Raw genomic sequence first — 11,348 nt, forward strand, 5'->3', positions numbered from 1 at the left:
TAGGTACTGATTATGAAAATTTGCCTATTTGTTTAACTCGTGTGAAAGGTACCGTTTCATCCCTTGGTTAACAATTTACTATACTTTAAGCTCCAGTTTAGCTTATTGTGACGGAAGAGTAACTACGGAACCCTATACTTTATTATGGTTATAATAGCTGCTGTTTTTTAACTGCCAAAGCCAAAGTGTCGTGATGAGTGGCCGGTGGCGCCGTTTAGGTTAGGTAGCTAGCAGCCTAGCCTTGCAACCGGCCCGAGTCGAGTACGATCGTCTTCTGCGTGCACAACTTGTATAGTCGTTCGATTTGAAGTTGGCCCGAAGCGGCTAATCTTTTGTCTATTGTTAACTAAAACTGCGCGTGCCACTACCTGCAAAAAAAGGGTCGTATAATTCTAATTGGCACCTGAGCGCGTGCTAGTCCAACGCTCAAAAAATCAGTGTAGGTGTGCTCTCCGATAACGCGCCTTTGTTACGCATATCGAGGACACATTTTAGACTGGTTCGGTAGCGTTCGACTCGCCGGCACTCAGTAACCGTATAGGGACCACACAAGAAATCGCAAATTATTTTTCATTTTGAATCTTATTTCAATTACCATAGGAGTTGTAATTAAATAACGGGTTAAAGTGACCGGGCTTTTTTTTATGCAGGTTTTAGTTAACAATAGACAAAGGATTAGCCGTTGGGGGCCAGCTACAAATCTAACGACTATACCTTGCAGCTAACCGAATCGGTGGTGGTCCTCAGTGCCGATCCCGCCGGCGAGCAGCGAGTGGTTGTGGAGCAACAGCACGCACCTGTACGTGCAGCGCGCGGGCTGGGACGACGGCGCGTGCCCGCTGCGCGCGTTCGACGTGCAGCACCGCCCGCTCGGCACGCGTGCCTGGAGGACCGCGCAGACACAGGTCGACTCGATTTAAAGCCTTTTAAATGTATTGATTGGATATTTTAGAGTTATAAAATAGGTACCGTTGTTTTTCTTATAAATTTGCTCAACAACTACGACTAGAGAAATAAAGCTTTTTTTAAAGATTTCTTAATAAATTAACCAATCCCAGCGCCAGCTCAAGCTAGAGTAAGTCGAGCAATACGTGGCATTATCTGCCTTTTCTAATTAACCTTATTAGGCGATGAACACGTTTTATAACACAAGTTTATATAGTTTTGTAGCCACCTGTCATCCTTTAGATATTATAAATTGGGTTTAACCATTCGCGCAATCCTATTTCAACTGACGTAACTTAATCGGTGGCTTCCTTAATTTTCCTTCCTGTTATGTTACATAATTCAATATTCAGGGAACAATAGGAATGTAACTTTTGTTATGTTTTGTGTAGATAATTAATCTAGGTATTAGTTGGCCACCAATTGGCCCCCGCCAAGCGCTCTAGCACTTTGCAAGTGAATTACTAAAACACGATACATAAACACGTAATCAGTCAATTAAAGATCATAGACTTCACACATTTAATACAACAAATAAATCTGCATGAAAACCTTTCTGGCAGCATTTTCGTCGTAAGTAGTGTCGGTGTATTTCAATTGACATTACATGTACCTATAAGCCCATGCCAAATAATCGAAATTCTTCGAGTACCAAGAAGAAGGTAGAAATGGAAACGGTTGAACCACGCTTACCAACTCTTAGCGAAATCGCAAATTTGAAAGATTTTTTGATTAACCATGGTTTACTAAACAGATTAGAGATAACACTTAATCGTCTGCTAGATCCTGCTCCTAGAAATAGAATTACAAATACCGTTTCCCTATACCTAATGATATTTGCGTAATGATCCCCTCAGAGTTACACGGACCTTTCGTCATGGAGCTCGTACGAGTCGGGGCGCAGCGGGTCCTTCGCCATCGGGGACCTGACGCCCGGCACCTGGTACCAGGTGCGCGTCACCGCCACCAACGAGGCCGGCAGCGTCACCACGATATACGCCTATGCTACTAAGAATGAGGATGGCAGTAAGTAATGAATTTGCCATGGAGGCCTTTTCGAAGATATGGAATGAGAGGTATGGAATGGAAGAAAAAGACATGCTACGCCGACCCCAAGTGAATGAGAAAAGGGCAAGCGAATAATAATGGCTGACCAGTCCGACCACAACTTGTGTGTTTCCCTTACTCATCTACTACATCACATGACGACTACTACCACACACATCTACCACATCACAGCATAACGATTGGAATGCACTTCGAGTAATTCATCATTCAATCATTTGATGATTATAAAATCAAAAATAAATTGAAGTATTGGTGCAACTGTGGAGAACACTTTCACAATGTAATTTTTCGTGAAGTAAATATCTAAGAACCGTCTATTGCTCGTTTTCGTCATTATCATTTATTAACCAAAAGTACATAAAATGCATAAAGAAAATGAAGATAAATTTAATAACTTAAAACTAACCCTATTACTATTGCTTGGTTACCTATACGTTGTAGTCACACGTGTCTAATAAACAACAAGAGTTTTTTGTAAGTATTTTTAGCTGACTATAGATATTTAAACATAAGATAATTAGGTAACTTACCTCCTTCTTTTTAAGGCGAAGTCGGCCCACCATCGGAATTTTTAGACCTGAATATGATCGTCATCATCTGCAGCTCGATTTTACTGCTCATCTGTCTTCTCAGCTGTGTTTACATACTCGTCAGGAGACAAAGGTAAGAATTATCATCTGCCTGGAACATGACTCAGTCAAAACTCAATCATTATGGTTAATAACGAGTTAGACTAATTGCCGCAGATTTTTCTCCAGCACTCTTGTGCCAGTGAATATTTGTAATATTTCTTAACATTATTTCTTTTTAATATGAACATTTTTCTTTAATAATCGTTTTCCTGTCCAAGACAATGTAATCCAACAAATTGTTTTTAGAAATATAGTTTCGAAATTACTATGCCTAGTTAGTATATTTTTTGCAAGTGTTACAACTTGAATATTTTCGTAATTTTAGAAGCGGCAACCTAACAGAGTACCGCGACTCGATAACCGTGGACAACAAGTCGGAGAGCGGCAACCTGACCGCCAACACGTCGCACACCAACCTCGCCAACATGGCCAACGCCGGCAACCTGTCCAGCAAGGAGAACGCCATCAACGCGCAAAACAGGATTTACAGCGCGCCCATACATATGAGGAACAATAGCAAGCATGGTATGATTGTATTGTTTAAGAATAATCACAGTAATAAATGAAATGGTATGACTCGCAACCGTCCTTTTAACAACTCGAGTTCCATCCCTCAAACATAAATTTCAGAGAAGTACCAATTTGCCTAGCTTTTATTGTGCTCAAGATCTGACGAAAGCATTTTTGCGAAAGCTACTTACCGCAATCTGATCATTCAAGCCAGATGGGATATTAAGCCATAAATTAAATTTGTGTCTGATACTAACCACTTTTTAAAGGCTTTTTAACCGACTTCGAGATCTCAAAAGTAGGAGGTTATCAATTCGGTTGTATGTTTTTCTTGTTTTTTTTTTATGTTTGTTACTCCATAACTCCATCATTTCTAAACCGATTTTGAAAATTATTTTTTTGTTTGAATTTATATATATACAGATTGGTCCCGTTTTTGTCAAAACTCAGTTCTGATGATGGGATCCATGAGGAATCGAGGGAACTCTTCAAATGTGAAAGGCATCCATATAGTGATTTTTGTATTTTTTTTTAACAAATCAAGCATTTATATTTAAAAAAGTGACATTTGATGAAGTGGAAGTACTGATGATGAACAAAACGGAACTCTTCAACTATGCATTCACGTTTGGCAATTTGTTCTCTTTGCATGTTTATCAAGAAGTTAACCTAACTTCAAGGCATATTTTTATATTTCTATTCTATTTCGTTTTTTTAATAATTATCTGGCGCTTTTTTTCATGCATGGCGTGAAATAATTTATTTTAAATACAGTCGAATACCCTATTGCGGGTATCTTACCAGTCAACCATAGGGCAAATCTGAAATGTGTCAAGGTGGGTGCAGTGACAAAAAAAATGTTACATCCTTTTCTACATAATTAGGCGTCTTTTTAATTTCATTGTATGAAATCCAAAATCAACAATAATCGTTCTTTCACCGGTCTCCCTCATTGAAGACGATTTTTTTTCTTAAGAATTATATTTAACTTGAAAATCTTGCAATGTATGTAGGTATGTAAGTAATTATGTTTGTACGAGCCAAATCTAACAAGTTAAATTTGATTCGCTTCCCGGTTTCCGATGAAGCTAAAAATTTGCAAGTCGGGTGACAATGCAATATTATGGTACCATCGAGCTGATCTGATGATGGAGACAGGAACTTGGTGATAAAACAACGCAACCTACTCGCGATTGTATTTGGGGTTATTAGAATGGTCTCGATGCGTAAAGTAGTGGAAAGAAAAGTACAGTCAGCGACAAGCAAAAGCTTGTATCAAAAATAAATTTTTTGACAAAAAACTTATTAACGTGAGGAGGTCTATTGTTTCAGAGCTGTACGAGATCAGTCCGTACGCGCAGTTTGCGGTGGGGTTCCGTACGTTCGGGCACGTCGACAACCAGGACTTGCCCGGCCGACACAAGCACCGTTTCGACACAGGTCAGTCAGGTCTGACACATAATCGACATTCAAGTAGGTACATGCCGTACAAGGGAACATTTTACTTACATTACTCAAGGGCAATTTTTTTAGACAGCGAGATAGTGAAATCTTTATTTGCGAACCAGGTATGTAAAATCATTGACCCTGAAAGAGTGTAGCAACATAGATACGTTCTAGCCTCTGCCCGCGATTTCATCCGTGTTGCAGATCGTTAATCTGCCGCCGGCCCCTCGTCCTCAGTAATCTTGTCATAAATCACAACCCCGTAATAAATAGGTGATTAATTTTGGGATGAAAAGTAGATACCTGCGTTGTGCGTTCCAACTTACAAACTTTCACATTTATTATGCAGAAAATAGTAGAATGATTAATTAAACCGCTGGTGGCTTAACGGTAAAAGCGTGCAATTGCAATCCGGAGGTCGTGGGATCAAACCCCAGCTCTTACCAATGAGTTTTTTGGAACTTATGTACCTAAGAAATATTATTTGGTATTTACCCGTCGCTTTCAGTGAAGGAAAACATCGTGGGGAACCGGACTAAGCCCAATAAGGCCTAATTTACCCTCTGGGTTGGAAGGACAGATGACAGTCGCTTTCGTAAAAACTAGTGCCTACGCTAAAGCCCGTCACAGACGGATCGATAATATAACAAAATATATCTTATAGCAAGGCATCTTAAGATTCCTTGCGATATATAGCTCTGTATATTACTATATCGGTATTTACTCGTCAAAAGGTCCTTAATAATAAAAATGACTAAATTTATTGTATAAAATTATTACTGATTTGAAAATGCATGTAAATTGGTTTAATAATATTTAATTTAATTTAATTTATTATTGTATTATTTATTAATTTAATTATGAAATGTATTATTAAGGAATTAAATGGCTTAAATAATAGTTATTTACGATACAAGTGCAGAAAATAGGAAATTCGCAACGAGTGGTGATAAATTAAAACACGTCCGAAGGGAGTGTTTTAAATCAACACGAGTTACAAATTACCTATTCGCACGTGTATCGTACAACATTTTACAGTACATGTGACCCTTTATAGTTTCGACATATGCACGGAAAGTGCTCATTCCCGCACATGTGCGGGAAAGTAGCGCCATATGTACTGTAAAAAATATTACTATATATTTTGGTATATTTCGTCGGGTTATTCCCACTAGTTACCACCAAGTTGTTACCAGTGGTAACTACTGGAATTTTTTTTCCCACCTTTTACCACTGGTAACTACTGGGAAAAAAATCCCACTAGTTACCACCAACTTGGTTTGGTGTAAACTACTGGGATTTTTTTTCCACAGTAGTTACCACTAAAATTTAGCGTTCAATACTAATTATAATAGTATAAAAATAGAGTGCTTTAATTAATTTGAATTATTTATAAGTTAATTCATTCTGTAACCAAACCGAGTTGATAGTAACTAGTGGGATTTTTTTCCAGTAATTACCGGTAAACGGTAGGAAAAAATTCCCAGTAGTTACCACCGGTAACAATTTGGTGGTAACTAGTCGGAATAACCCATTTCGTCTCTCTCTCACAATGTAGGCGCTATCGCTAGACGTTAGCGTGTGTGGTCTTTAGCTATACCATAAGATAACTGTCGGTATCTTACAATATATTAATATATATTATCGCTCCGTCTGTGATGGGCGTAATTCTTGGGATTAGTTGCCAGATGAACCCCCGAGTTCCCATGAACATTGGCAAAATTCCGGGACAACGCGAGGAAGATGATAAAATTGTAGAATGATTCACATTTTTCTCGCTAATGTAGTAAATATTAAATAAGATAGGTATTAAATACTGAATCTAATGTGACCATAAAAAAACGGCCTCACTTAATATGCCTATCTCTTTAATTTCAGAAACCAGTTTTCAAGTGTGTTCAGAGTCTGAGGACAGTGATAGTATATCAAAATCCACACTCAAGAGCGTGCCAAGAAGTAAGTTTAAATTTTTATTTTATATATGACTTATATACATTTATAAAATAAAAAAACTAATTATTCTCTATCCGTCTTAACTTTAAATTTAGAGTCCGCAGCAAGCTCGACCGAATTACACATTCCCATACAAACCGAGTTTCGTTCTCATTTCAAAACTACGTGTTGGATTGTAATAAAACTTTGCAATGCATGCATACAATGACATAGGGTATATCTTTGCCTGTAATTAGTTTATAACATTCCAGCTTATAAAACAAACGAAATAGAGCAAAAATAAGTTTTTTATTAAAAACAAATTCGCTGTATTCTTTTAACTATGGCATCTAAAGCTACATATTAAACTAATTTCAGGCATAGATATACCTTATGCGTATTGTAAGTACAAAGTTTCAGAGCAATCTAGCTAGTCATTTTAAAATGATGGCTAGTCGTTTTAAAAATGAGAACGTAACTACGATTGTATGGAGAACAGAGCTTGCCCCGGACTCGTAAAGCCTGGAAGACGAAACACTGCGCTCGCTGCGACGATCACTCTTTCACTCAACTAAGTACCTACCTATTAAGTACCTACGTCTACCGAAATAGACCGACAGCCGACAGAGATGAAGACTCTTTCAGATCAGCTCCACTTACAGTAGCGGAAAAAAATCTATCATATTGTGATTTTTCTGTAAAATATTTCAAATTAGATGAAACCAAGAACTGAATTTGTTGATAACTAATCAAAAAAGGTTATATTGATTTATTCTCAACCAATTATACACTAACAGGCCGGTACATATTTCGAAATTCAATTTGAATTCATTTTTCTGGAATTTAGCGTCCATCACTAGTAGTATTTAAGTCGATAAAAAACGGAATATCGTGCTAATTCATACTCATATTTGTAAGAAATATCAGTTCCGTCATGGGGAGACCTCGTGGAAATAAAAACTTAACAGTAGCTATACAAGAAGCAATTATAAATGGCTATAGAAATGGCTACATACAATGGACGCTGGCTAAGCAATTTTAAGTTCATCAGTCTACTATATCGAAGGTTTTGAAACGGGAAAAAGCTCACGGAGGTGTCAAAAGGCCCAACAGACCTGGTCGCCCACGCTGCACATCAAGTTTGGTAGACCGCAACATTTTGCGAATAGCAAGACACAATCCACGACTGACGGCGAGCGACATTATGCGGGAAATATCGTGTGGAAATTCCGTACGTACTGTAAGAAATCGCCTGATGGATGGTGGACTTCGTGCTCGTCGTCCTGCAAAGAAACCACTGATTTCCAAGAAAAATCGAGCAGCTAGAAAAAAATATGCGAAAGAACATCTTTCTTGGACTGCGGAAATGTGGGAAAAGGTAATCTGGAGCGATGAATCCAAGTTTTTACTGTTCGGAACAGATGGAATTACCTACGTACGATGTCCCGACAATGCTCGCCATGACCCCAAGTATCAGCTCCCTACAGTCAAACACGGCGGCGGCTCCCTTACGGTGTGGGGCTGTTTCAGTGCATTGGTCCTTTAGGTACATCGAATAAACGGCATTATGACGAAGGAAGTTTATGAAGAAATATTACAAGATGTGTTTCTTCCCTGGGCACGCCAAAATTTCGGCAGAGCGTTTATGTTAATGATAATGCTACAGCAAGATAATGACCCGAAACATTCGTCTAATTTTGTTAAACAATGGTTCAAAAAACGTAGAGTGAGGGTTTTGGAAGGCCCAGCCAAAGTCCGGACTTGAATCCTATAGAAAACCTATGGAAGGAGCTAGGTCGTCGTGTGAGTGCAAGAAATGCAAGAAATATCAACGAAAGATTTGAACAATTAAAGGAAGAGTGGGAACGCATTCCAAGTTCTTTCCTTGCAAAGTTGATTGCATCACTGCCCCGAAGATGCCAAGCTGCTCTTGATGCAAAGGGTTTCAGTACCAAGTACTAATCTAATATTTTGATGTTCAGTGCAGAATCTGTCATTTTTGTTGTTTTCTTTATTAATAAACCACTTTTACCTATATTTCGAGTATTAGTTATTTTATGCACTTTTTAATAAACTCGTACAAAACGAGTTTCTTATATGGTGTCATACAAATGTAGTATATGATTTTACTCTCCATCTCACATGACAATCGTTTAGGCAGCCTTAGTCATTCTCATAAAAAAATACTTAAAAAAAAAACACACAAATATGATAGATTATTTTCCGCTACTGTAACACGGTTTCAATGTACCTATATTCTAACCTATTAACTCCAACAAATTGTTTCTTTTTCAGAAGCATGTCGGCAACCACACCACAGATAACTAGACAAGGAAGAATTATCTTTTTAAAATGGTTGAGGAATAAGATTCCATGGACCATTACCAAGGTGCCAAACGTTCGGTAGCATTGTTACGTTGAAATAGTTAAAAAAACTTTTGAATTTCAAGGAAAACGAATTGTCATCGAAACCATACTGCCCTTAAAACCGCTATTAATTATTGTAATTTCTTATTATACTTACTTAATAATTACAAAACTGGTATGGTTTAAACGTGAGAAAGAGTTAAAGCTTTGGCAAAGGCTAAACCCATCAACCGATCATTGATTGATGGCGGGGAATATTAATTATTTTTACTCGAGAATTACATAATAAACCAATCAAATGCCGTAACTACCTGGGTAGTTGGATACAATGGGCGCTAATGGGTTAAAATAGAGAATTTCTGAAAAAGTTTTTACATAAGTAGGATACAAGTACCTATCTAAACGGCGTTTTTTTGTCTATTTTGTTATAGGTACATTTTTTAATGATGTACAAAACTATTGTTGATTACATTTAACATAGGTATACAATATAAGAAATTATTTTGTAGAGCAAATCTTAATTACAAAATAAAACCAATAATAGTATTGTGAATCTAAAAAATATTGTGACAAAAGAGGAAAGATAAAGTGTTCCGATATAGTGAGCGGTCCCATATAATTTTTACCATCATCTCTCACCTGTTATTATACCACAAACAGTTCAGGACGACTTCGCCCACAATCCTATTTCGTCACGTTTTTAAATCGTCCACAATCCCATGTCGTCGGCATACAATTACTAAATCGTCACCTTCCTAACTCGTCCACATTCGTATATAGTCAATTTCTTATCTTGTACATATTCCTATACGTTCCAAAGTGTTAACTCGTCCCCTTTTGTATCTGTTCTTTATAAGAGTACTAAGACGATATAGGAATGGTGATAAGTTAACAGTATAGTCGATATACGAGTAGGAATGGTGATGAGTTAGCACCGTGGACTAAGACGGTGGCCGAGTTAAGAAGGTGATACAGGAATGTCGACGAAACCGGACAGTGGACCATATGGCAATGAGGACAACCTAAGAAGTCGGCGAAATAGAACTGTGGGCAAATTCGGCCTGAGACATTCAAACCGAGACTTTATTATGCTAGGTTATATAATATACAGAGTGGAAAGAATGATGTGCCCTGGAGGGATAGTGGCTTAAAAACGTACCTAAGTTAGGTCATTTTACTTTATGGAAACATTCTTTTGTTTTAAAAAGAAACAAATCTGTATTCAAAGTTTTTTTTTTAATTTTCATGTCGGGCCCGGGAATCGACCCGACAAAAAAAACTAAATAACTATTCGATTTTATTGACATTTTGTACGACAGACGAGTATAAGGCATTAATGTTTCTTGGAGAAATTTTAACATTAACATTAACGGTACCGACTAGTGGAAGAAAATAGCGGATTTTCGAGCGATACATACGAATAAAAAAAATCTATTGATGCAGTTTAGTTTCTTTAAAAAATTAAAGAATGTTACCTGTAAGTAAAATGAGCTAACTTATGTTTTTGAGGCACTTTTTCTCACAGGGCCCATACATTTTTTCCACACTGTATATGTAAAAGTACCTAGCGACATTGAGAAGTTAAAGTAATGCCCAAATTGGGGAAAAAGGGTTGAAGAATTTATACTTATTATTTATTTAATCGTATGGCATGCATGGATAGGCAATCAGAGAACAGCTTTGAGGTTGTTAAGCCAGGTAACTACGTCGGGTGTCAAGACATCTAGATCCTCAGCTGGGCCAGGATAGAAGTGAAGTGGGCAGCGCCGAAATATGTGCTCAATGGTTTGTTCTTCTTCGCCGCACTCGCAGAGCGGAGACTCCTTCTAACCCCACTTATGTTGGAAATAATTACAGCGGCCATGACCTGTTCTCAACCTGTTCAGACGACACCAGATCTTTCGAGGTCTACCTCGAACCCTTCCACCACCATCTATGGAACCCTTTTGGTTTTTTCGTCGGATCTGGGAGATAGAGGTCATCTTTTCCAACCGTAGCAGTAGACCATTCATCTTTCCACCGGTCCAAGATGTTAAAATTGCTTAGGCTTGGCGCTATAGCACAGGGTGGGTTTCGAACTCTTTATGGGCTGGTAACGTTGGATTTTTCAGAATCTTCTCCACTTCTCTCTTCAAAGCCTGAGCGCGTCGGAGATGAGGCGGGGCTACATGGCTTAGTACTGGCAGCCAGTGGACCGGAGTAGATTTGATAGTGCCGGAGATGCAACGCATGGTATCGTGCAGTTTGACGTCCACTTTGTTGGTATGTGCATTCCCCAACCATACTGGTGCGCAGTACTCCGCCGCAGAGTACACAAGCGCGATCCCTGATGTGCGTAAGCAATCCGCCGAAGCTCCCCAGCTGGTGCCACAGAGTTTATGGAGAAGATTATTTCTCGTTGCCACTTTTTGCGAGAGCTTGGACAGATGTTCCTTGTAGGTCAGGGAC

The 11,348-nt window shown here is 38.4% G+C and overlaps 1 protein-coding gene across 1 annotated transcript in view; it reads left to right on the plus strand.

The window, feature by feature from the left end:
- Positions 1-10,763, plus strand: part of LOC133516200 (cell adhesion molecule Dscam2-like) — a 294,499-nt gene extending 283,736 nt beyond the window's left edge. The window contains exons 29-35 of the mRNA XM_061848998.1: positions 748-905; positions 1,803-1,971; positions 2,559-2,676; positions 2,971-3,170; positions 4,488-4,595; positions 6,480-6,557; positions 8,829-10,763. Coding sequence (XP_061704982.1) covers positions 748-905; positions 1,803-1,971; positions 2,559-2,676; positions 2,971-3,170; positions 4,488-4,595; positions 6,480-6,557; positions 8,829-8,857 — 860 coding nt within the window. The 3' untranslated portion in view covers positions 8,858-10,763. The remainder of the gene's footprint in view (positions 1-747; positions 906-1,802; positions 1,972-2,558; positions 2,677-2,970; positions 3,171-4,487; positions 4,596-6,479; positions 6,558-8,828) is intronic.
- Positions 10,764-11,348: the final 585 nt, after the last annotated feature.

The sequence above is a fragment of the Cydia pomonella genome, chromosome 3 (genome assembly GCF_033807575.1).
Source record: "Cydia pomonella isolate Wapato2018A chromosome 3, ilCydPomo1, whole genome shotgun sequence".
NCBI classification, from domain to species: domain Eukaryota; kingdom Metazoa; phylum Arthropoda; class Insecta; order Lepidoptera; family Tortricidae; genus Cydia; species Cydia pomonella.